The 26,086-nt window shown below is 29.8% G+C and overlaps 5 protein-coding genes and 1 long non-coding RNA gene across 6 annotated transcripts; 2 read left to right on the plus strand and 4 right to left on the minus strand.

Annotated features, from left to right (window-relative positions):
• Positions 1-1,737: 1,737 nt before the first annotated feature.
• Positions 1,738-3,106, minus strand: LOC124543597. The gene is made up of 2 exons (XR_006967484.1): positions 2,890-3,106; positions 1,738-2,854 (listed from the first exon to the last, which is right to left on the minus strand). It is a non-coding gene; the product is annotated as an uncharacterized LOC124543597 (long non-coding RNA).
• Positions 3,107-3,354: 248 nt separating this feature from the next.
• LOC124543735 (protein TAPT1 homolog) lies at positions 3,355-8,645 on the minus strand. Its single transcript, XM_047122014.1, has 10 exons — positions 8,358-8,645; positions 8,021-8,285; positions 7,630-7,937; positions 7,292-7,389; positions 6,789-7,027; positions 6,148-6,336; positions 5,747-5,896; positions 5,530-5,638; positions 4,817-4,960; positions 3,355-3,609 (listed from the first exon to the last, which is right to left on the minus strand). Exons 1-10 carry the CDS (start codon positions 8,479-8,481, stop codon positions 3,457-3,459), a joined length of 1,779 nt encoding a protein of 592 aa, XP_046977970.1. The 5' UTR covers positions 8,482-8,645; the 3' UTR covers positions 3,355-3,456.
• A 321-nt stretch (positions 8,646-8,966) lies between these two features.
• Positions 8,967-10,772, plus strand: LOC124543521 (8-oxo-dGDP phosphatase NUDT18). The gene has a single exon (XM_047121745.1). It carries the CDS (start codon positions 9,202-9,204, stop codon positions 10,201-10,203), a length of 1,002 nt encoding a protein of 333 aa, XP_046977701.1. The 5' UTR covers positions 8,967-9,201; the 3' UTR covers positions 10,204-10,772.
• A 415-nt stretch (positions 10,773-11,187) lies between these two features.
• LOC124543520 (spermine oxidase) lies at positions 11,188-16,109 on the minus strand. The gene is made up of 3 exons (XM_047121744.1): positions 14,500-16,109; positions 13,750-13,870; positions 11,188-12,619 (listed from the first exon to the last, which is right to left on the minus strand). Exons 1-3 carry the CDS (start codon positions 15,849-15,851, stop codon positions 12,431-12,433), a joined length of 1,662 nt encoding a protein of 553 aa, XP_046977700.1. The 5' UTR covers positions 15,852-16,109; the 3' UTR covers positions 11,188-12,430.
• A 614-nt stretch (positions 16,110-16,723) lies between these two features.
• On the plus strand, positions 16,724-24,654 carry LOC124543487 (protein CREBRF homolog). Its single transcript, XM_047121701.1, has 7 exons — positions 16,724-17,927; positions 18,165-18,354; positions 18,520-18,721; positions 18,801-19,051; positions 19,374-19,490; positions 19,840-19,936; positions 22,593-24,654. The coding sequence occupies exons 1-6, from the start codon at positions 17,196-17,198 to the stop codon at positions 19,932-19,934; spliced, it is 1,587 nt and encodes a 528-aa protein (XP_046977657.1). The 5' UTR covers positions 16,724-17,195; the 3' UTR covers positions 19,935-19,936; positions 22,593-24,654.
• LOC124543488 lies at positions 24,651-25,715 on the minus strand. Its single transcript, XM_047121702.1, has 3 exons — positions 25,432-25,715; positions 24,927-25,354; positions 24,651-24,843 (listed from the first exon to the last, which is right to left on the minus strand). The coding sequence occupies exons 1-3, from the start codon at positions 25,518-25,520 to the stop codon at positions 24,671-24,673; spliced, it is 690 nt and encodes a 229-aa protein (XP_046977658.1). The 5' UTR covers positions 25,521-25,715; the 3' UTR covers positions 24,651-24,670.
• Between the last annotated feature and the right edge of the window lie 371 nt (positions 25,716-26,086).

Here is a 26,086-nt window from a genome sequence, read left to right on the forward strand (position 1 = left end):
CTAAAAAAAAATTATAAGAGTTGTTTAGCGCCTTTTAGTTAAACAATATTTCAAGACATGGTAGACAACATATATGGGTCAACTGTGGTCACTGGTATGGTGCCCATAGACATAAGAGCCGTAATTAACCATTCCATACATTGCCAAAGCGCCACCATCCTTGAAAACTAAGATGTTATATCCCTTGTGATTTGATACTATACGCTAGTATGATTACTAGCGTATAGTACGACACAAATTAGATGTAGCATCGGAAAATGCAATGAAATGAAAATAAATCCGATTACTGCCGATATACACGACCAATAGAAATAGCTCCCCATCGCGCCATTCGACGCTATTCGTCGCTATAGATTCTCGCGTCAGTTCAACCCGAGAAAGCAAGTGCAAGTAACTCGACGTGTCAAATTGACGAATATATTAGGTCATATGATATTACAAGTTATTACGTTTGTGTAAAGATAATATTCACATGAGAAATATATATTGATAATTAGGGATAGGGTACTCAATTCGGATGTGATCGGTTTTACGAATTTGTGTCGTACTATACATGAGTACACTGTTCACACAAGAACACAACAATAGTGAGTATTGATATTTGACGGTAGAATATTCGATGTGTGGGCAGTATATACCCAGATGGGTTTGCACAAAACCCTAGTAGTATTTTCTCTTTCTCACATCATTAATTTGTCACTCAAAGGGCACAACATTTAGTATAGTCCAGGGAATAAAGACAAAATAAAAGCAGACTTTTGGAAAAAATTGGAGAAAACTTGATTTTTGGATAAACCTTAACGGTCATAATTACGAAAAAAATTTAGTTATTAAATTTGAAGCTCATAAAATTTCAAATAAAAAAGGTTACATCACTTTTTTTGGAAAACCAATCGTTTTCGAGAAAATTTTCAAACGTAAATATACACTATTATGTACCTACTATGAAAACAATAAGTTAAGTCAAGGTTTTTTATAACATTAGTGATATAAAGCATAGGGGAATATTATGTAATTCTAAAAGGTATATTATACACACTTCTTTTTGCGTTCAGACTAATATGAAAATGAGGACGTCGTGACACCTAAACATTGTGTATGTATTGCGATCTATCTATATTTTTATGTTTATCTAAACTTTTAAACAGCTGGTAATTATATTTAATTAAACAACACACAGAAGATTTACTGCAATTGATTAAAGCATAGCGGTTTTGATGTTTGGAGATATATTTTTTAAAACTACTTCCAAACTAATTATTTTGTATAAAGTCAAGCTATATAGATTATAAGGGTATATAGAGTATATATTAGATGATACAATAGTACTTAAGAATTATATTATACTTATATAATTAAAAATGTTTTAAACAACTGAGCGATTTCTGAATATGACCTTTATGTAAATACAATAATCAAAGAAAAAAAAAATCTATTTGTGGATAAATGACCTAATTCTATAAATTGAAATCAAGTATTAAGTAGTAATTTATTTTATAGCTTAACCTTTAATAAATCATTTTAGCTTTCATTCAGATTCTCCTGCACTAGAAAAGATTATTAAATATGGAAGATTTCTTAATATTCAACGGTAAAGAAAAAACATTTCGTGATAAAATACAAATAAAAACTTATATTTACATGTACATGACAAAATACTTTATGTAATGTACATTTTGAATAAATCAGTTAATAATATTAACAAAAAATAATTATTAAAAAAAGGACTCAAAAATATAAAATTAATCTAGATATTTATTTCATATAGGAACACTTATTTTAAACATTGTCAAATATATATTTTTTACAAACCAATTTTGTGCTAATCATCTCCAATAAAAAATCTGATAAGGCTAATCCATCACTCCCTGATCTCCGTTTTTTTTAATTTTAATTTCAATTATGACAATCCATCAAACACCAAAATATACTTCCTAATATTAGCACACCGTTAAATAAATCTAACAAAAATCACTAGTAACAACATAAAATACGAACGTCACAACATATTTGTAAAAAAAAAAACTGTCTAATTAATAAACTCTGTGCTAGTTTAATTTTATTTGTCTTTTTTATCTGTGAATTTTATCGTAGGCTTTTTTATGTTTAAATTTGTAACTAACGTGGAATAGTGATTATATTTATCGACTTTCGTTTATAGTCTGATCACATAGAAAATGCAAACCACGTTAACTTATACAGTGTACACAAACTATAATAATAGTTTTAAAAGGCTTTTTGTAGATCTGATAAGAAAACGACATCTTTCATTTGTATTTTTTTTTACAATTAATAAGTAAAGAGAATTATTCCTTTAGATGTTATTAATCATTGATATTAACAATTCCTCAAATAGTTGTATTAATTTTTTTTAATCTTTACATATTTGAATTATAACGAACAATATATCTCTATGAAATGAAGATTTTTTTTATATACTTTTCAATTAGTGAAAATTTGATAAGTTTCTTTATATTGTTTGCATTTTCTATATGATATATGTACATACAGATTATATATGAAGCCTATAACGAATATTGATTTCGGTAAATATTTCTAAATTAACAATCAATCATGTAATTATTGTCACTATACCAACTATGTTGGGAAATATTAATGATAATAATGTGGTAATTATTATTAGCTATATTAGCTTCATTTAGGCTATAATAAAGGAATGTTCGAAATGTTTCAGGCGGTTGTGGCGTCCTGGGCGTTGCAGATCATAAGATTAAAATTATTAATTATTAACGAAGACATATAGTTAATAATAACTCTCTGACTGAAGAAAAAAAATACATTTTAATTTAAAAAGAAATAAGTATAGTCTGAATGTGAATCACTGATAACAAACCTTATTATAAGAACTGTCATCTGCCTATAACAAACCTCATTATAAGAACTGCTGTGCTCTGCAGGCTGCTTGATGCTAAAATCATTTAAGAGATACCAAATACGCAGACAGAACATACTAAATGTAATATTTTCTGCACTGGAGGCTTAAATGACTCAAAATCTTTAGGTAATTACTTTATTTTTGTTTAATAAAATAATTTCTGTTTTTTTACAACATTTTTTGTGTCCGGATATTCGTTATAGGCCTAACATACTACGTTCTAGACAATCTGATGGGTGGAACACTTCTATGAAACAAGAGCAATCGGTAGATAGGCTGTTTACACACGAAGACAAAAGATGCAAGACCATTGCCGCTACAACATTTCCACTTTGCTTTAAACACGCAAAAAATCTTAATTTAGTTACCGTGAGTAAAAATCTTTTAAAGTCCTTTTGTAAAGCTGTAGCTACACGTACACGATCGAGCACACATTAAAGGCGACATAATACCATCGCACAAATTTGGTGTGGCCGTGTGGCTACAGCTTTAAAGAGGATCCCGTCCCGCACTTCTGGCTTCAAATAGGTCCCTAATAATATCTCGATGCTCGGATGGCGTTACGTGGCCTCTTGGTCGTCGTTCTTGGCGAGGTTCGGCTCGGACTCGGAGCGCCTCTTGAGCCCGTCTGCGTCGGGGGACTGCGGCCGCTCCACTGAGTCCTCGTTAGCGGCCGCGGCGGCTTTTATATCCGGTGCGCTGCGGCTCACGTCCTTGGGGGGGGGGGGTTATTTATTTATTTTAATGCTTTATTGTACAATACAAAAGTATTAACAAATGGCGGGCTATAACCTTGCAGTGATCGCGCGAGTTGCAACAGCAGCTCTCGCCACCGATCTGATCGAGTATCGCCCTATTGAGCACACATAGAGGGATCTTGAGTTGAGATGGCCCAGTGGTTAGAACGCGTGCATCTTAACCGATGATTGCGTGTTCAAACCCAGGTAAGCACCGCTGATTCATGTGCTTAATTTGTCTTTATAATGCATCTCGTGCTCAGCGTTGAAGGAAAACATCGTGAGGAAACCTGCATGTGACAAATTTCATAGAAATTCTGCCATATGTGTATTCCACCTACCCGCATTGGAACAGCGTGGTGGAATATGTTCCAAACCTTCTCCTCAAAGGGAGAGGAGGCCTTTAGCCCAGCAGTGGGAATTTACAGGCTGTTGTTGTTACTATAACCTTGTAGTGATCGCGCTAGTTGCAACGACACCTCAAGCAGTACTCGCCACCGATCTGATCGAGTGTCGACCTATTGAGCACACATAGAGGGATCTTGCAGCAAGCATTTACGAGCTTTTATTAGCATTGCAGTATTCTTTCTAAGTCTAAACAATTACAATTAATTCGATTCCACGAAACGAGCTCCCAAAGGACATTATTATTGTGCTAATTGGTTAATGCGTGACCTTTCAAATCAAATGAAATCATTCAAGCAAATCATTACATTGAATTGTCTTACAGGTTTGTCTCGCTTATAGATGAGTTCGACTTATGGAATGGACACAAATAATAAGTAAGTAGAATGGATGCAGAGCCGGATTTAAAGGTGTGGAGGCCCCGGGGCCACAAAGCAGTGAGGGCCCTAGACAAACAGAAGCGTGAACACCCTAATAATTATATTATTATGAATTAATTATTTTTTTTTATTTCAATCAGTAAGCTATGAATTGTTTCGTATTTGTATCGGTAACTTTTAAAATATTAAATGGTAACATTATTATAATTTGACTATATCTCAAAATTTGTTGACTTATTGAAAACTGTGGCCTCTCTCATGTGGAGGCCCCCTCTCATGTGGAGGCCCCAGGGCAGTTGCCCCGGTTGCCCTCCCCTAAATACGGCCCTGAATGGATGGCTACTCCATAAACACATCATGATTAGCTATCTTGTGTAAATGAGTGTTAATTATCTTACCAGATCGGGTTCGATGTACTCAGCCGGTTCCTGCTTAACTTGGACATTCATTTTGTCATTAAGATAGCACACTCCGTTCAAGTCTATTGCACTATTCGAGAAAATCGCCGCCGCCCCAGCCGATGCATCGACTAGCGGTTCGATCTGGAAAAAAATAATAAACAAAAATTACTTATTATACCAATATACCCATATTAGTACCGGATGGTAAATCTTCGGTATACTAGAGATGTGCTACATGTATCGATAAACACTTCTATTTAATTTTATTTTTCAATGTTGTTATCGATTGATACGAGGGTAAACGTCACTATAGCGTTCCATTAGAAATGTGAGTGCTACAAAACTCTTCGTTCTTCTACAATGTGCCTTTTGTACAAATAAAAATCAGATATGGCTGATTAAGTCTACAACCAGGAAGTTGAATATGGAAATACATGATTTGATATTTTGAGTTTTTTATTCATCTTTGCCTGTTTAATTTGAGATATAAGGTTATATCACATTATATGTTATATCATTATAAACAATTACACAATGGCGACAGAGATTTCCTTTGTCATATTTTGAGTACCACTACTACTACTACTACCAAGTGTTAAGTAAGTTTACAAGTGTTTTGTAAATATAATGAACTCTGTTTGAATCATTTAAATATGTCAACATTGGGCGAATCATAATTTATCATCTTAATGTTATACTTTAACACTTACCATCACATTCTCCGGTATAAGAAACTTGAGCTGTACTGGCTTTTTTTCTGTCGACTCCGCTTCAGGAATCTTTTGAGTATATGGGAATTCTTTTGAATCCTTTTGTTCCCTGAAATAATCAATAATCTTACGTAAAAATTATACATCTCAGTCTATTACAGAACATTTTTATAATATTATGAAATAAGGACGAATGGAAAAAGTTTTGATATATTACCGTTTAGGCGTGGTGTGGTGACTGTCACATTTCTCACTCTGGTGTTGTGTAATTAAATCACAAGCTTTTCCGAGTATAACGATGGAAACAAGCACTCTTATTGATATTAAACACAAGTAAGCTATGAATATTAATAGTATCGCTGCTAATCTGTGAACATGAAAATAATTTTGTATATCTGGGTAATTGCAGGTAAAGGAACAAAATTAAAAAAAAAAAAACACTTGTTGTTTTTCGATTCGAAAGTACGTATGTCAGTGCAATAATAGACACTCGACAATATACTTAAATTTCATTTTTAACAGTGTTAAGTGGTTTTTCTTCTTGTGTTGGAGATCTATAGGCAAACACTCACTTCATGACATAAAAAAAGCATATTTACTATAACAGAAAACACTCACCCGTCAACTTTGACGGCATGCACTAAAACCCTCGTTATGACAACTCCAAGAGGCAGTGGAATGAAACCCATCCTCCGAGCAACAAGATCCGAGTGGTCACTGAATGCATACTTCTGCCGAGTCTGCGCAACATCATATGCCAAACTAACTGTGTATTCTCTATACACTCCATAAGGAACTTCATTAAACCTGTTACAGTAATCTCGTACAATATATAAATTTCATAACAAAAAACTTTAAATCTACTTAAGACATAATTACGTCCTAATGATGATTTTGTTACATCTGCTCCTACCAGAAGATAAAAGATCTGCTTAGGAGATGTTACATGTGCGTTAGATTGTTAGATTGTGCACTAATACAAGAGCACTCACTATTCCTTTAAAATTATAATTCAATTGGACAGGAATCCGTCCTAGAGCTTTACATATTTTCTGAGATAAGAATGTTGAAACACAGCTAACTTAACACCCAAACAAAACATAATTAAAAACAAATTGTAGGACCAATCTGGAGTTTGAACCCAGAATAGGATAGCTGGGACCTTTAGCACAGTTTTACTGACTTACTTTACTTTTCACCAGTCAGTTGACAAGAGGAAAAATAAATTTATGTAACTACATAAGCTATATTAAAAATACCTGGTAATGAATGCATGTTTCACCCAGTCAATGATGACCTCAAAAGTAAGAACAAGCACACAGTCAGGGGCTAATATCCAGAACCTTTCTTCTTTCCACATGTACTCTTTCATAGTCTGAAGCACCACAATAAAAAGCAGCACCGATAAATGTAGTCGTTCACGAACATCACTGCATGAAACTTGAAAGAGATTGTTCTTGTCAAATTTTTTGAAAACGCTTCCTTTTAATTCAACAAACTGAAACAATAAAATTTTAGTTTATCCCAAATACAAGCATGACAATTTGTATTATAGAGCAATTCCATAAACAATGTTTCTCGACCAACAAATAATTGACACAAGCATAAAAAAATGAACATTAGATTGAATTCTATCCAACACTTAGTAGACTTTCCTCACCAAGCATTAGAGAAATTATATGTAATATGCAAATTTAATTAAGTATAAGAAAATAATATAAAAAATAGAATGTTTTTATTTATAACATAAATAAATACTCACATTATTTGACATCATAATTATCAGAAGACTTTTGTTATTAGAATTAAAAGCTACATTTAGTGTTGTGGCTTGAAACAACACTAGTAAGCTGTGGAGAACTGTATTATTACTAAGGTAATTATCTTATTTAAAGTATAACAATATATACACATGTACAAATTTGCATTAAAAAAAAAAACTACTTTATTCCATTTCTCTCTTGATTTATAATAGTATAAATTAATTTGTTAGTCTTATACTCTGTTTGAATTATAATACAAACTAGTTTGAGGAACCACATCAAACCTTACTGTATAAGTAATATAAGGGATAGTATATAATATAGTTAAAAAGGATACAGACATAAGTCATAGCAAAAAGTAAATGTGGAATGAGACCAAGATGTTCTCTCTTCCTGTCTCTAGGCTCAGTGGCTGTCCAGAACATAGCATCAATTGTGTCTTGTCCAAAGGCAGAGAACAATCTATCTCCTACCTCCAACATGTTATAGAATATATACAACTTCATCACACTTTGACTCTTCACTAAGTGATACATCATATTAGTGTCTATATAGCACATTAATATACTACATATTAATAAAATAAATCCCTTCAGTACATCACATGTCTCAGCTGGCTTAAGTATGGTTTTCCTAGAGTAAAATCTGAAATACATAAATAGATTATGATATATTTATTAAACTCATGAGTATTTTGTATATAACATGTCAAAAAGTTGTACACTTGCCCAAAACATTGCCTAAATAGCCTGTTAATGAATGACCAAAATGCCATTACAAATCTCAAAGGCAAGAATGTATAAACAAATAACAAAGAATCAGCACATTGGAAGAATCCATAAGCCATGAATTTCTCTAATTCTTGAGGAATTTTAATAAATGAGTAAACTTTCTCTCGCCGGGCAGAGAATCTTTCTTCATCGTGTTCCAGTAAGTACCCTCTAGTGAGTTCGACGTGCAAAAAGGCAAAAAGAGATGCACTTTTATCTCCATCTGTGTAAATGATAACAATATATGTTATTGTAAGCAATTTTTGAAATGAAATCATTAAATCTGAAGACAAACCTTTGTTTTTTATTTCTTTGCCACTTTTGTCAATGATATCACCCGGGCATTGTTGAATATTTGTTATACTCTTAAAACGTAACCTTTTAGTATGCTCTTGATAATCTTCATTTTTTAACGTCATGTTATTGAGGCTTAGCTCTCTATAAGATACATAACATTAAAATATTTCTATATTATTGTTTAAAACCCAAAAACAGCTCTTTACTTTACTTTTATAACCAGATTTTTTTTATTATTTTGGTTTGAGTTTGACTTTACTCCTATGATTTAAAAATTCAATTGACAATTATGCAAAATGTCAAAATGACATTTGAAACGAAGAAACATTTTATCTAAACCTCATCTTCAAATACCTAACAGAAATAATTATTACATATATAAAATGTATTAAAACTAAAATAATCTAATCTGTAATGATATATTTTAAGGATTTTATGTTTTGCATGATTATTATTAAATTTTATTATACTTATTTAGCAAATAAATAGATATTAGAACCAACAGTTTAAATGTAATTTAATTTATAAAATATTACGTAGATATGTTATACAATAAAATAATTCAAATGGACTTATGAGGCTGTATTTTAAAAACCTTTGCCTATCTAAATGAAGTACACATTCTTCGCTAATCGAATATAAATTATTGACATAATCAACCCAAATACCAAAATACTAACAATGTGCGTGTAAATTGTAAATACACAAATAATTACAGTGCAAATGTAATGATGTACTGAGGTAATTGTAATTTGTTAATTAAACCTTATCATAAAGCAAACATTCGGAAACACCTATTGAAGACTCTTTAACACGCTTTTTGATTAGAAAAGTAGGTAACTATGTCGCGCCAAGTCGACTCATATATTTCTAAGCTTTTGGATGGCCAAGGCTTAGAAGGCGATGAGAATGATTTTTGTGACTTTACCATAGCGGATCAAAATTCTGTTGCTGAATCTCAAGGTATAACACCAACAACACCTTCAAACTTTAAACCAGTGCTTGGTGGTAATGTAACATACGTTGTCGCCTGTGTGATTATTAACGACCGAGAGGAATTGCTTTTGATGCAAGAAGCAAAAGAAAGTTGTGCTGGAAAATGGTATCTTCCAGCAGGCAGAATGGAGAAAGGTGAGACAATCGAACAAGCCGCTGCTAGAGAAGTGCTGGAAGAAACTGGATTGCACTTCAGAGCTGATACTTTATTAGTGGTTGAAACAGCAGGTGGTACTTGGTTTAGGTTTGTGTTAACAGGCAAAATTGTTGGAGGTGAACTCAAAACTCCTGCAAAAGCCGACAAAGAATCTTTACAAGCAAAATGGATTTTCAATTTACAAGAAATATCATTAAGAGCAAATGATATATTGCATCTCATTGACAAAGCCAAATTGTACAAACAAAGTCATCCAGGAGTGTCATGGCATAAAAACATTCTGCCAGCACCAGTTCCACATGTAAAAGACCTGATGAGATTGATAGTATTAATAAAAAAGAGAAGTACAAATAGATTACATGTGCTGTTGAGTGAGAAAACAACATTGCATTTTCCGACCTGCGAAATAAACCCAGCTAAAAGTATGCACTCAACTTTACGAAGATTTATGGTAGAGATGTTTGGTGCTGATGTTGCTCAACACAGACCCTTAGGCCTTCTTAATGTCGAAGCTGATCCATCTGCAGATGGCTGTTGTTTATCATTGCTAGTTGTTTTCAGACCTCCCTTGGAAGAAGTGCCCTTGATTGGTAAATGTGCCTGGCATGAATTATCTGAAGAAGTTCACAAAGAGTTGCTTCCAATAGTATTTTCAAAAAATTCAACAATTGAGTTGCATGTTGTGCGTTAAAGCTTTAATACATCGGTATTAATTAACATTGCCATTGAAGAGGAGACTCAAATATTAAATTTAGACTTAGACTCTCTTGTTATCTCTTTAAAAGTATAACCATTTATACCTGAATCATGTAATCTCACTAATATTATACTAGTGTGTAACACTATTGTTAACTTTTATGTACTAACCTGAACAATTACATTCCAATTTTATATAATCAAAAAGTTTTTTGGTGAAGGTGTATTTATTTTTTATATTGTAACATAGCTTTATGTTTATTGTATTTGACTTAACTAAGATAATTATGATTTACAATATTTTGGCCTAAGTACTTAAATAATTTGAATGTTGAAAAAGTATTATGTTGACTAAAAATTAAAATATTTTAAAATGACTGTTGAACAATGTAACTATTACTGTCTGTTTAAAATTGACAAGATTATATTCTCTTGTAAGTTTTAGATAAAGTTGAACTTATTATAACTAGTGATAATACTTTAAGTATTTTCCATCTGACAATTGTACCTTCTGTAACTTATTATGTAAATAGATTTAATAATAAATATTATGTTCTTAACATATTTTTTTAAATTTCTTAAAAGTTGTTCCAGCCAATAAAAAAAAAGTTTATTCATCCCAAGGTTTGGGTCCTAACAAGCAAGACTGAGTAGACATTGCCAATGAATCTTATACAATAATGTCTGCTTGATATCTAATGACCAAGGAGTTTGTCTTTGATAACCTTAGTAAATTATGAAAAGATATATTAATATTATAAATGTGAAAAAAACTCCGTCTGTTTGTCACTCTTTCGCGACTCAAATTCTAACACATGACAACCAAATCAAAAACACGAGCGATGCCGCAAGCGACTAATAGTTAGAAATATATTTATATTACGAGTAAAGTTTGATACGAGCAAGTGTGGCAGGATTTATTTCAAATTAGACATATTCCGTTTAATTCGCAACCATGGGCTAGAAAGAAAACAAACAATTATTTTCTTGATTTATTTAAGCAATACAAAAACATGCAGTGACTAGAAAATCATAAATAGGAGCTACCTATCAATTAAAACTCAAAATATTTTATTGCATTTATGTCAAAATTCTTTTACATCGCTTTACTACGATAAAATTTGCCACATCATTTAAAATCAAAACACATCAACTCATTTGTTTACGTAAAGAAAAAATATATATAATTTTGTTTCATATAAATTAGATTACAACAATATTCATTGGAACTAAAGAATACATTAAGACTCGATTGCATTTTTAACAGAGTAATTTTCTATTACATCGCGAACGTAATGCATTGCACCATGTGTACCTATAGCATAAAATCTTGTATAACAAAAGGGATCCCGTTAGATCCGTTACATTCAGGCACTTAACCTTCTACGTATGGAAATAGTGCGGTATGAGACAGTATGTGTGAAAAATACATAATAATATACATACATATAGTAAAAGTAAAACGTGAAAAAAAATATATAACACGATCTTAACCTATCCTAATACTGCTAATCTAAAAATGCATTTGTGTGAACGACATTTTTTGTGGTAACACAGATTACTATATAATTTAATATTAATATGTACAATTTGTACAGAATCAAAATAATTATTAGGTCATGTGGTTACATATAACTACGATAAATTCCATATGAATCGAAATAAACAGTTTAATCATTTTTTTTTTCATATTAATTATTAAATATAGTCTGTAACTATTTTATTATATCATACATGACGAGTATATTGTGGTGAGTTTAGTTACAATTTGTAAGAGCAATGGTTTTTGGTTGAACACTTTTTTTAAATTTACATTTAACCTTGATTCATGAAGGTTAAAAAGTATTTCATACAAAACAGAAAAAATAGAAGATAAGCAGACCTCTAACCTCTCGAGCCATTAACAAGCGTTGAGTCGCAAGCTATATATATATAGGAGTATTTCTGTAAAATTATCTTCACAAAAATTACATTTGAAAACAAATTTTATGGAGATCAAAATGGAAATAAGTAGTTGTAATTTCTACTTAATCTTATTGTATATTACTGTCTATATCATTTAAAAGCATAATCGGAATATAATTAGCCTCGAGCAAAGTATTACATATAATATAAATAAGGAACGGTTATTATACAAATTCATGTCTTTTTTATAGGCGAAGTTCCTGTGTCATGTTGTACAAGGATAAATAGAGAGTGACGTCTCTTTTTAAAGTTCTTTGTTAACCATCTAGCTGTATGCCTTGTATCCAAGTATTTAAGTCGTTTGACTCGGGACAATCCAGAACATTTTCTGCAGTCACATCCGGAACTAGTAGTCGCCTTGCAGCTGCTTGACCGGAGAGATAAGCGCCATGCACTGTTGAGTAGAAACTGCTATGTGTGTGCTCTCCACCGAAGAGCAACACAGGCTGAAAACAGGAAAAATTCAAATTTATTTAATTTAAAAGGCAAACGGCCATTGCATGTCGATTCTTAATACATCACCTTTCATCTGAAGGCCCAATGGCCAAATTATTTTACAAACCAAACTACCAAGTATTATTGGATGAGACATTAGAATGATACAACTCCAGACCAGCATGACTACACGATGGCTCTATCACGAGATAAAACTAATTTTCATTCATTTCACCATTTTATTTTATACTAGTTGTCTCCCGCGAATTTATTCTATTTCTAGTTACCCTACTTAATTACATCTTGTTTTCATGTATACCCAAACACAGTGGATCTCTATTACGTCCTGTTTTTAATAATAATAGTCACCACACCACACCACAGTGCTATAAGAAATATAACATATATTATCTTACGATTGTAGCGATATGGTATATCGCTTGATTTGTTAAATTATAAGATATAGATACTTTAAGGGGAACTGTCGACAATTTTTTATCATTAGATAATATATTATCATATCCTCGTCATCTGAAATTAAGATATCTAATTAAGGTATTAATATCTAAATAAGATATTAATATCTAATTAAGATAATACTTACAAGGTAGATATTGAATTAAGAGAAATTGGTGAATTAGTAGCAGATAAAACTTATAAAAAATTTAATAATAAATTGACATCAATATTTGCTAAAAGTGTAGTAAACTTCTTGATGATTGAAGTCTTATGTGAAAGTAGAAATTATTCGAAAATGGGTATCACTATCCTACTATCTGGTTTATATTGCAACACCTTTTTAAGATCGATTTTCAACAATTATGAGATACGACATGTGCAATTTGTTGTGCGCATACTAAGATCAACTATACAAAATTTCAACTCAATCAGATGAGCGATATCGCAAGACTTACTTATACATATTCGACGGTTATATATGAGCAGTAGTAGCAACTTACCATTTTTTAGATGGCACTTTTCAGTTCATTTATCTACTATAATTAAAAATAATATATACCTAAAAATAACTTTAGACAGAAAACCTTTGTTAGATTCAAATAATCCAGACAACTTACAATTTTGGCAAGCATCAAATTTGTTTGATTACCCTACAAATACATAGAGATATATAACAGATTACCTTTTTATCGTGAACATTTCTAAACAGTGGTTGTGCTAAACTTTCAATATCACTTTGACTAGCACCAACAGCAATAGCTGTATAAGACCCTCTTGTGTAAGGCTGCTTTTTCCAACTTGTACTGAAATTAAGAATTAAGTCATATGAAAACTAGTGAATATTATTTTGATTCTATGGTTAAAAATGATAAACCGTGAAATAAGGGAAAAATAGAACCAATATCCACGTATATTCTTTTGAATGTCTCCTACTCAAATTGTAACTCAATCAGTTGAATAGATTTATTTTTTAATTCATTTACTAATTGTACATCAATACAAAAATCTTACAAATTTTCGGAGGATTTTCAGAAATGATTATTTTAACTTACTTATTAATTTATTTTTAATTAAATCATATATTTCTAAATTAAAAAGTCTGTTTAAATTAGAGATTGAAAAAGAATCCAAGATCAGATAAGTAAACTGGAAACCTTTTGTATATTTTATGTTTCTTTCTAAAGATTCTGCAATTTGGTCTACTGATGTTTTCAATGTTGCTATTTCTTATTTGTCTATATCCAAATTCAAGATTACATGGAATTCCATAGCAATTTTTAAAATTAATTTTAAAAAAAAAATGATACCCCTACAAATATTTGACAAATTCAATGGCTGTCATACAAATTTAAGAAAGATCAACCTACAATTTTATAAATCGCACCATGGGAACATTTTTACTAAACAAATTATTTTGGCAATATATACTAACCACACACAACATTGAGGTGCAGGAACAAATGGGTCATTTAGAAACTGACGCAAGATCTTTGTACAAGTACTTGAAACTTCTTCACTTGACAATGTTTCCATATATTCAGCCTCCTTTCCAGAGAGCCACCCCAATAACAAAGTTTCTGTCACTTTAACAAATGAATAAATCTTTTTATACCATGATTTTGATATATCTTCAGAAACTTGTGCATTATCCCAGAGTAACATAATTTCAGTTATGTCTGGATTTAAAAAAGGCCTTTCATATTCTAAGTAAATTTTATCGACAGCACTAAATAATAATCTTTCTATTGACTCTAACTTATACTGTGGCAGCGCAGGTTCAAATAATGACCCAGCTGTTTCTTTGAGCACACCCAATGGTACAGTACATATAACATGATTTGCATATAAACTTTGTCCATTTTCACAAATAACTTCAACACAATGAGATAACTTTTTGCTGAGTTTTTCTGAAGTATTAACATTAGTTTCACTGGAATCACCTGCCCTTTCAGAGGTAGCTTTAGAGATGTCTTCTATCACAGTTTGATCTGAATCTTCCGATTCTTCTCCTACATCTTCAAAATTTCTTAAACTACTTTGTTGTTCTGAATCCCAAATAATTTTTGTCACTGCATGATTAGACAATATTTTGTCAGGAGAAATATTTTTAGTCATAGGTTCTAGAATAGAACTATAACCTGAGGGTATCACAATATTACCACCCTGTAGTTCAGTGTAACTGCCCAATTCTAACAGATCAATATCATCCATTGAATTGCATCCTGATATACAAGTTTCACGTTTTAACAAGCAATCGAATATTAATCTTCTCAATTTCTTTTCTTCTGACGTCGGGAGGCGTTCTAAATATATGGTTGCTTCAAGGTTTATGTGTTCACCCACACTATGTATGTCGGGTGGGGGAAGGTATTGGCATAAAAAATACTCCTCGCAACGCCTTAAGAAACAAACATAAGCTTCGTGGATCTCATGTAAAACACCGAAGGGCACTTGCTTACCATTTTCAGTAGCCGCAATAACCTTATGCGGTTTGGGTATATTTATTATGTTTACAAGACCGTTTTTTGTCGCCAATTCGTATATCGGATTGCCGAGAACTCCGTGAATATAGTTAGCTCCTAATTCGACATTGTGATTTTTCATTGGTATAGAAATAATCCTTCCACCGATGCGTTTTCTAGCTTCTAATATTACAAAGTCGTCCATACCATTCTTGATAAAATGATTGGCTGAGGCTAGCCCAGCCATACCACCTCCTATTATTATTACATTGTATTTCTTAACTTCACATTTTTTACGAGAATTTGAATTTTCGTCACCCATAATATTAAAAGAAGATTTTGCTATATTTTTTGTTACTGAGCCTTTGACGCTCAGTCAGCTGTTACTTTGGCATAATATTACATTGGCGAATTGACATTACTCTTGACTAACAGAATAATAATAATTTATTAGTTTAATTGATTATGTAACTGCAATTACCACTCTCTTTACAAAATAAATGAATAATTAATTCATAACATGTACCCGATTTAATAAAACGAAACAAAATGTAGTCACATCTTATAAGGATATTTTTACACTATGGACTGAATGAGTGAATGGAATAACAGAATTTATTTTATAAAAACCTGATTTTTTTAAATATTATCAAATATATTAGATCATAACATAAAGATTTTTAAAAAAACACTCCTTAAATTTTGTAGCCAAATATTTCATAATTATGTGTAATAATGTAAACCACATCATTTTTCAAATTTATTAATAACTCCACATTCACACTAATGAAAAATAATGATAAGCATTTTAAAATATTTTTTCAATAATAATTACTGTCTAGAAAATATTACAAAAACTTTATCTTCCTCATTTTTAGAAGTATATGTATTACAATTCGTTCAATTGTTCACACTCACACCTGTTACTATTGCTGTTTTTTGATTATTCTTTATGATATAGTTAGAAAATTTCAATGAAAATTACTGAATGTATTTTTTATAAAAGCTTAAAAATCAATGATAAATATATTTTTTCCAATTCAATATTTTGTCAATAAATCACATCCCTAGAGTACATACCATGACACCCCGTCTCCCCCACTTCATCTTCCTGTTTTTAGCAAATTGATTCTATCTCGTTCTTTTATCAATGTTTTCCTATTGCTGTTTCTGTTTAATGACCTTTGAATATGCTGAATAATAATATCATAAAATCTTTGTTTACTTCTTCACTTGTATCTTGCGTGTTTTTGTTATTGTGTGTAAAAATATTATCAGTCTAAGTTTCCTGTATTATCGATTTATCGTTTATTAGTATTTGGAAAAACAATTTAGAACAGGTTTAGGGATTGCAAATGTGAGTGAAATAAGAGGATTGCTCTAAATTTACTATCGAAAGTCATTGTGAATAATCAATTGCTTACAAATTTATTTGCTGTTGTGCTAGTGCTTGTATTATGTAATGGAAGGATGTAATCTATTCGATTTAATAATATAACAACATTAATGTACATTTAATATTGTGTTGTGTAAATCAGTGAAATAAATAAACATTGTAAGTAACGACACGTGGGTCTCAGTGAATTAAAATCGATAAAGACGTAAGCGTGCGCTAGTCTATCAACGAGACGATTCTACGTCAAGGTCACTTCACACAACACGTGCAATGTCGGATTCTATTTACACTCATGACTTTCTTTTAGAACCGAGTTTAGAGATAAAACAGGAGTCGCCCTTCGAATTGGGCGCGATGTCAGCATCAGTACCAATTCCACACAGGCGATCTGAGCTCGGAGATTTCAATGGAGACATAGACTTGTGTTTACAAGACAATCAAGTTGGATCCTTCCACAGTGTTCCTACATTGTCATATAATAAGCTGTCATTTGAAGCCGATTCCTCAAAAATGGAACCATTCAAAATGGAAGATGATGATATATTTCAAGTAGACAAAGCTGATTTAATATTGGGACCTACTCTGGCAGAGTTAAATGCAAATCCAGATACTTCCTTGGATGATTTGAACTTTGATGATTTACTCTTACCAGAAGAAAATGGATACTGTATACAAATTGGTGGTGCAATGAGTGGTTCAAAACGTATTTCAAACACACTACAGAACACCAACATAATGGCCACAGAGAGCCCCTGTAGTCCATATAGCCGTGCCCAACTTGCCTTTTCACCTTCAAGCCAGCATAGTTCAGCTTCATCAAGTTTTGTTCCACCTATTAACCAGTTACCAGAATTGCTGCTTCGTATGGATGGTTATAGTGGTGAAATTGCTTTGGGACAATCAGTACCTGCATCTTCTGTATTGCCACCTTTTCCTCCTAGTGTAAAAGCACAACAAACACAACTATCATCTTCTGCTCCTACACATTTGACAATGGAACAGGTAATGCCTAATTTTTTCTTTTAACATAATCAGGCTTAGTTGCATATAGATAGATAATATCTAAATTGACATTATTTTTTAGAAGATTATTATACTAAATCATAGCAAATAGAGATATGTAAGGAAAAAATAATTTCAAGAAAATGAGGTGGCATTCTATTTCTGTGATTTGTCTTTAATTGAGTAAGATTTAGTTAATGACATATGGCCACTAATAAAATTATGATTAATTACTAGATATGGCAGAGAAGAGAACCGCGAAAGCATTTACTATCTACAAGTTCCCTGGCAGAAGCTGGCTCAGTTTCATCACTTTCTGGTGGTCTACTCAGTCCAGGAACTGGTGATTTCTCACAAGATGATGAAGATGATAGAGATGTCGAATCAGATGAAGATAGTGACAGATACGAGGACCTCTCTTCTGATGGTAAAATACTTATAATAAAAAAAAATCATGCCCTAATTTCTTATTCACTATATATATTTATATGTATATTTTTTATTCCTTAGAAAATATCTTAATTTTGTAATGAAATCAATATAACATTTAATTTTATAAAACTATAACTTTATGTAAGCTTCTTAATTGCAGATTCAAATGATGACTGTCCAGAAAGGAAGGAAGCTAGGCTAGCCAAAAAGGAGAAATACTTTTGGCAGTACAATGTACAAGCTAAAGGACCTAAAGGACAAAGATTGATATTAAAGAAAAAGTTGGAGGACCCACATGTATTAAATTCGGTTACAGATCCTGTATTCAGCCCAAATTGCAATGTGAAAGGCATAAAACATAGGTAATTTAATTATTGTTAAAATCTTTATTTTTACTAAAAAATATATGTCTGACTAATTTAATGTAAATTTATCTTTAAGTGGAAAAGCAAGGAAAGGCGATGGGAATGACTTAACACCAAATCCAAGAAAACTGTATCTGATTGGCTTAGAATTGGATAAATTGGGGAAAATAATTAATGATATGATTCCTGTAAGTGAATTGCCATTCAATGTAAGACCAAAAACAAGGAAAGAAAAAAACAAACTAGCATCCAGAGCATGCAGGTTAAAGAAAAAAGCACAACACGAAGCAAACAAATTAAAGTTGTATGGATTACAACAAGAACACCGTAAGCAGCCACATCTTGTTTTTAACTTTTTATTTGGCTTCTACTTATCCCAGTTAGATATTTTTCCAATTTTATATCAATTGTAACAAGTATAAAAATAAAAAATATATATATTTGTGCGGTAATGCTACCTGGAAATAAAAAGTGCAAGCATCCCAATCAAATAAGAGAGAGATACACAAAAACATTCACTTGAGCATTAAAATATTAATACTAAAACTTAATAAAAAAAAAACGAAAAGCCTACTAACTAATGAAGCTTACTTAATAATTTTTCTTAAAATAGTTGGACAGTTATAATATTGTAAATATCATTTTTCAGGGCGGTTACTGAGTGGAATCAATCAAATGAAGCAAATTGTATGCAATAGGGTAACCAATCCAGAAAATAATGTAGATTGGTCATCACACATAAATGGTCTAGTTACTACAGCAACAGGTATACATATTTTTCATTATTTCATCCTCGTGTCCTGTTTATAATAACATTTTATAGACAAATCTTAAAGCAGGAGTAAAAGTAAATTGCAATTTGACCTTAAATTCTCAAATGATCAATAAAAATATTGATCAAAATTTAAGTAGTTCGTGCCATTTAAATTAATAATTAAATTACCTACTAGTTTCGTAAATGATAAGTGAGAATTTGGCATTTAAATTATTTATTTTACAAGTGTCAAGATTAATGATAAAATTATGTATTAATTTTTGCACAAACATTTTAACTTATGCACACATGTTTATGATACTGTAATCATGTTATATTAAACTATTAATCCCTATTACAGAGGTGAAAATAGCTGGGAAAACTTCAGAGTTTGTTAATATGATATTGGACAATGTTAAATCAGGACAAAATAATGGTGGTTTAAACGACATATGAAGGTATTGTACAGATTTACGAATATTATAACGAAAGGCTGTTTTATGTACCTCCAAAGTTATTTAGAGAAATGTTTTATGTCTGTCATATAAAAGCTTAATTGTCAAAGACAATTTTATTTTTGTATGAAATAAAAATAGCTGTAGAAATTAGAGATATCACAAGGCAACTAACATGAATATTGAATTAATTCTCATTTCTCATAATATGTTTAGTTTATAGTACATATTTTATGTTGTGTTGTCAAAATTATGCAAGTACTATGTTTGCTTATCATTATAGAATAGGGTTATTAAATGGTTAAAATATTACCCAAACCATTATTAAGTCATAATCATAATTAAAATTAAATTTAATAACAGTAAGTAAATCATTAAAATTTATTGTATTCTTAACAATAATTTTGCCATCTGATTACTAAAAGGTTACTTAGTAATATTTAATATACTTGAAGTAATATATCATATTATGAAGTTACTTTTTTGAGCATCTTCCTTCAAATCTAGGTGTACATTTTTTATTGTGTTAATTTTATTATTGGCGCACTAGGTTATATGTATATATGGTGTAGTAAAAAACCTCACCTCCCTCAAATCTATAATTGGCTAATCAATACTTACTTCTCATATTTTTTTATATAAAAAAATGATCGCGTTTTTACTCAGATTCAATTTGTTTATTACTTGTTGGGATAAAATTAAAAAAATGTATGTATAGTTACTTCAAATTATTTTCTCTTCGAAAACATAACACATTTATATATATATATACATCCACTTGGTTCAAGTCATTATGTGGTTGTTGAAGTAATTGGAAGTTGAAACAAGTGCAGTACAAACGGCTGAATGACCAAACCAAAAGCTAAAGACGATTTTTCTCCTCTGATATTTGACTCTCAAAGGTTTTTGTATGAGCTAAAATACATAAGTCTAATTTAAAATCTTTTTTCTCGTTTTATCGAATCTTGTCTGTCAAATATGTTTTTTTTTTGTACCTTCAATATTCAGTTACATGTATAGCTATTTGGATGTAATACAGTGTGAATTTATATGAAATGAAATAAATAGGTTATTTAAATTATTTTTCACCAATCTTCTTATATAACTTAACAAACGAAATGAAATCCTTTACAACTTATTAACCAATCTCATTATCTTGTTTTGCCTAATACAAGTTTTTTTTTCAATAGTACCTACTATCAAATGTATTTTTTCTTATTAAAGACAAGTAAAGTTTTTTTACCTTACAGTACAGACTTAATCTTTCGTTGTTTGCTTTTTTTTTATTAAATACGACTGTGATCCAGTGATGTGAAATAAATTCGTACAGCCCTGATTAGGAACTTATTTTTTTAATCCAACAGTTTTAGTGCTCAAACTGGCAGACTGCAAAGTAACTCGCGTAGGAAATAATATTTTTTTATCCATATACATGATAATAATTTTTCATAATGTAGATTAATGTTGTATAAATTGATAGTATATTTTTAGTCTGTGGAACATAGAACACGAACTTATAAAATATAATATTTTATATTCATAAAGAATCTCCAATAGCTTGTTCTATTTATTACAGCAACAATAAATATATTTTATAGAGTTACAATAATAGCATCTCATGTTTCACTGGACTTCCACGAAAGAGTTAGATTAATTCTGCCATATTTTTCATAAAAAAATCTTTTTAAATATTAAAAATCTTTATACTTATTATTTATAAGTAACAGTTCATTTAGATTATTATTTTACACAAATTATCTTCGGAGGTAAATCTATTTTCATATTTATTGACTGTATATAATTAATAATTAATATTCATTACTTCTTGCCTTGAATTTACCAAACTTTAATACATATTAATACAACCAGTTTTAATTAATTTCTGGATTGAATTAAAACTATTGTAGCAATTACTGCAAAAGCGGATACGATATTAAAAAGGTACAAATATCATAGATTTCGATTTTTTTGAGGAAAAAGAAATGTTGTGGGTAAGTTTTGATTGTTTTAAACAACATTTATTCTCAAACTCGTTGTTAAAATATAATAAATAATAAAGTACAAAACGAAGTGAGTAACATTCGTATGTAAATAAAAAATATAAATATAGATTAAAAAGAAGAATTGTTGCAAAAAATAAATTTATACTTAAACCAACAAATAACAATAATGCAATAAAGTTGTTTTTAATAATGTCGATGGTCTCGAAGGATCGAACGAGTGGACGGGAATAAGTGTCGCTAAAGTAAAAAATAATAGCAACAATTCACATTAAATGTATCACGTAAACCAATACGAGCATGAACTACAACTATTTAACTTGAATGTAAAGTCTGATATTAATTAAATGATCTATGAGCTGTAGGTGTCCTGAACCTAGGAAAGAAATGACAAAATTACATGGCTAACTGCCTATAAAACCTTTATGAATAGTTGGGAATAATATCTACTTTTGTCTTTAGATGTTAAAAAGCTCAATATCTTCTAATTTGTCAATTGTCTTTCAATCGTTAAGAATAAACAAATGAAATATCTCAGTGTCACTGATATTAATATGTTTATATGCACATGTTTTACAACTTTGTTGTATTTTAAAATATTCATGTATTTTAGCTCACTCTATAGTTTTTCATTTACCTAGGTTTGTCTATTGTTATAGATCGTTATATTCTGGGAAGAGGCCCTGCCCATTTTCTCCAAACCGCGTTACATATATTATACAAATTTGAAACAGTGAATTTTAATGGCTTTTGAATAACTGATTCAAATGTGTACAAATTGATGGACCAGACATGTACAATATGTGATAAATATTCATCTTTTTCTATTATTCGAAGGTTTTTAATTATTTAGGACACATATCATCTGAAAAGTTAGGCTATTTGCAATAATATATAAATCTATTTAACGAATTTGTAAAATAGATATATTTATTAAATACATATTATTCATCATTATGTACTAACCAAAATAAATATTATTTTTAGAAGTTAGCGTTTCTATAAAATATTGTTAATTAAGTACTATAGGTACTGTTTTTTTCATATTCGAAATATATAGTACTCTATATTAATTATTTCGCTGTCACAATTGGGTTGGTTCCTACTGTGATAAAATATATTTGGATTAAGTAACTATACAGTCCCTTTTAACATTGTATATAATATGATTTCCAAACATCAAAACAGTTTATAATATCTAGAAACTAAATAAAATTAATAAATATTATATTTACTGCTCATTGATTTCCAAGGATCAATGTTTTACTGATAATAAAACTTTTGAAAAGTTTATACATATATAGCTTTTTTATAGAAAGCTTTTGAACACCAATACTACTACTGATCTTAATGAAAAGTAAGTTTCTTTTTCATAAAAATATCATAACGTTTTGAATGAAAAGTGGAAAGAACCCAATTGTGTTTTCAGCACATACAAAATGTCATTATTTTTGAAGGTAAAAAGCAAAGTAAAAATAGAAATATTTTGTTTATATTAATGTACTATGAAGTTTTATAATATATGTAAAAATTTGATTAAAAAATCTATCTATGTAAACATTAAATATATGCATTTTTCAATTTTACATTATAATATTGGAAATTCATGATGTTAAGGGTTTCTCTATAACTTATAATATATACAAACATTTATAGTATATTTAGTTATATTACTTTAGGTGTATTTAGTGCTTTAAATAGGTATTGGTAATAAGATTATTGACTATATATTTTTCACTTCAGTCATCCAAATTCAAATTAATACAATGCAGTTGAAACAACAATGTAGTAATAAACAATAATTTATTAAAAACTGAATGACATTTAATATATAACATACCAAATTATCAAAAAGTATATTATATTTAGTCTTTTATTAAGATAAGTTACAAATGAAATAAGTTAATTTCTAAATGTAAGACAATATTTTTACTTCTATATAAGTTTTAAATTGGAAGTTCAAATTAGAATTTGCCAACATTTAATGTATGGCAGTTTCATAATTATAGCATCTGTGTATCTATAATGGTGTTTTCATATTTCTTTATACAATAAATTGTGATCTTTGATAATATTAATAATATGAGAATATTTTATATTGTGTTACTGGGTTTATTAACTTAGAAAGTGAGTCAGATAAACTTTCTAGTCTATTTTTATTGTTACTTCTTGAATTTTTAATACAAAGATTTGGCTTAAAACTGAGAGCATGGTAAAATTGTTAGAACAGACTAAATGTCCATAAAGATATAATATTTTAAAATTCATATAAATTGAATATTTTACTACACATACTATTTTGTATAAATGATGTAAAAAAATAACTTTTAAGATGAAATTGTTTCACATGTAAAGTTTAACTTTAAAAAGTTATATTAAGTGATATAATTATTGTTTTATTTGGTATATTTTTGTTTATGGTATAGTATTGACAATACCTACATAGCAATGATACTTTAGTGTACATCACCTACAGGCCCTTATGGTACACTACTATTATGTTAATCAATATTTTATTCTGAATAAAGCAAACTGTTCTGCGATCCAATAGGCTGTGCTTATCTGTATATATCATTTTATAAGTTTTTGTTTTGTGTTAAGATCTTAATTTTGTGAATTAATATTTTAATAATAATATTGTTTTACATAGTTTTTATGTCTGTAAATGTTATTTTTTGAATAATCAAATTGTTTATGAATTCAAATAAAATGTAGAATTATTTTAAAACTCTTTTAATCAAATGTATAAATTTGAACTCAATATTCCATTGCATTTTGCTGAACAGGTATCAATTATTTCAAACTTTTCAAGTAGCTTGTGTATTTCATTTGTTTGATATTCTTCAATATGCTCTATATAACAAACCAATGCAGTCGCTGATAAATTAATATGTTCTCGTAAACATACAGCTGAAACAAATATACATTTTAAAAAACAAGAATATTACTTGGCCTAGCCTAACCAGCTTTAAATAAATAAAAAAAAAATTTACCTCCAGCAGCCACTCCTGATAGAATATTAGGTTGTTCAAGCCTAGCAAAATTTAAATCCCAAGTTTTTTTTGATGGTATTGAGGTTGTTAACTTTCTTATTACCCAAGACTGCATTCCAGGGCTTGCCGTTTGATATTCCATTATAGGTTTTGTTTGAATTGTTATAACATCCTCACTTATGTAAATAAATGGTTTTAATAATTCAATTATTTCACTACTTTTTAGTAAATTGTAATCTTTAACGGTACAAATATATTTATCTAGGGATGTTAATTGATATAAATGTAAATTGACGCCTATATTAGAATTAATCAATTTTAAACGATCCCGTGATTGCACTTTGATATAGTCTGATAAAAATTTCCCTTCAAGAATAAAAAGTGTTTCGATTTTTTTTGGAATTTCTATAGGCAGCTCCCATTGTATTCTGTAAAAAGTCATTAAATTTTTATTAAGGTAAATAATTACAAAAAAGAAACAAACGAATATGGCAAAATACAATACGTCGTAATATTTTCCTCAGTGTAGACTTCATCCCAATCCTCCCATGTTGTCCTACTAACAGGTTCTACTATTTCGCCGAAAGTGCTCATAATAAATTATAAATGTCTTTGAATATCAATAATTTTTAACAAATCTTTTATTTTCTCAATTAGACTTTCTTACGTGGTTATGTTGAATTTTTTAATGGTCTTTATAGGTTGCTTGTAACAAAATATTAAAATTCAAAACAAAAATGACTATTTGTAATTTGTATGACTTAACTAATTCAATGACTTAGGCTTATGTTGCCACTCAAAAAATATGAGTTTTAATCACTTTCATTTAAAAACATCATTGATTTGTAGGACATATCCTTAAAAATGGAGGACATTAAGATTTTCGTCGTTTATTTTCTTAATAACAATATTATCCTCACTCTATTATATATACTCTACTACATAAACTCTATTTACAATTTATTTTTAAGTACTTTTATATTTTGAAAGTTTGAAAATGATGTAATGTTGTTGTTACATTCGTAGATCAAACAATACGATGATTTTTTTTACAATTTTATCTATCTTTTGAATCTTAAAAGTGCCGTATAGTGTAAAAATATTATATGTATTAAAAACTAAACTAAAATTAAACTAAAAGTAGATAAAAATGATTTTTG

Source organism: Vanessa cardui, chromosome 3 (genome assembly GCF_905220365.1).
Source record: "Vanessa cardui chromosome 3, ilVanCard2.1, whole genome shotgun sequence".
Lineage (NCBI taxonomy): Eukaryota > Metazoa > Arthropoda > Insecta > Lepidoptera > Nymphalidae > Vanessa > Vanessa cardui.

Excerpts from the sequence above, each read along its gene's own strand:
- LOC124543488 (XM_047121702.1), bottom strand. The coding sequence starts at position 25,520 with ATGAGCACTTTCGGCGAAATAGTAGAACCTGTTAGTAGGACAACATGG. Across the intron at positions 25,355-25,431 it reads ACTGAGGAAAATATTACGAC|AATACAATGGGAGCTGCCTA; the intron begins GTATTGTATTTT and ends GACTTTTTACAG. Across the intron at positions 24,844-24,926 it reads ATCAGGAGTGGCTGCTGGAG|CTGTATGTTTACGAGAACAT; the intron begins GTAAATTTTTTT and ends TATTTGTTTCAG.
- LOC124543521 (XM_047121745.1), top strand. The coding sequence starts at position 9,202 with ATGTCGCGCCAAGTCGACTCATATATTTCTAAGCTTTTGGATGGCCAA.
- LOC124543735 (XM_047122014.1), bottom strand. The coding sequence starts at position 8,481 with ATGACGTTAAAAAATGAAGATTATCAAGAGCATACTAAAAGGTTACGT. Across the intron at positions 8,286-8,357 it reads CAAAGAAATAAAAAACAAAG|ATGGAGATAAAAGTGCATCT; the intron begins GTTTGTCTTCAG and ends TCATTTACACAG. Across the intron at positions 7,028-7,291 it reads TAATTATGATGTCAAATAAT|TTTGTTGAATTAAAAGGAAG; the intron begins GTGAGTATTTAT and ends TTATTGTTTCAG.
- LOC124543520 (XM_047121744.1), bottom strand. The coding sequence starts at position 15,851 with ATGGGTGACGAAAATTCAAATTCTCGTAAAAAATGTGAAGTTAAGAAA. Across the intron at positions 13,871-14,499 it reads GCACCTCAATGTTGTGTGTG|TACAAGTTGGAAAAAGCAGC; the intron begins GTTAGTATATAT and ends TCTTAATTTCAG. Across the intron at positions 12,620-13,749 it reads GAAATGTTCACGATAAAAAG|CCTGTGTTGCTCTTCGGTGG; the intron begins GTAATCTGTTAT and ends TCCTGTTTTCAG.
- LOC124543487 (XM_047121701.1), top strand. The coding sequence starts at position 17,196 with ATGTCGGATTCTATTTACACTCATGACTTTCTTTTAGAACCGAGTTTA. Across the intron at positions 18,722-18,800 it reads GTGAAAGGCATAAAACATAG|TGGAAAAGCAAGGAAAGGCG; the intron begins GTAATTTAATTA and ends TTTATCTTTAAG. Across the intron at positions 19,491-19,839 it reads TCTAGTTACTACAGCAACAG|AGGTGAAAATAGCTGGGAAA; the intron begins GTATACATATTT and ends TCCCTATTACAG.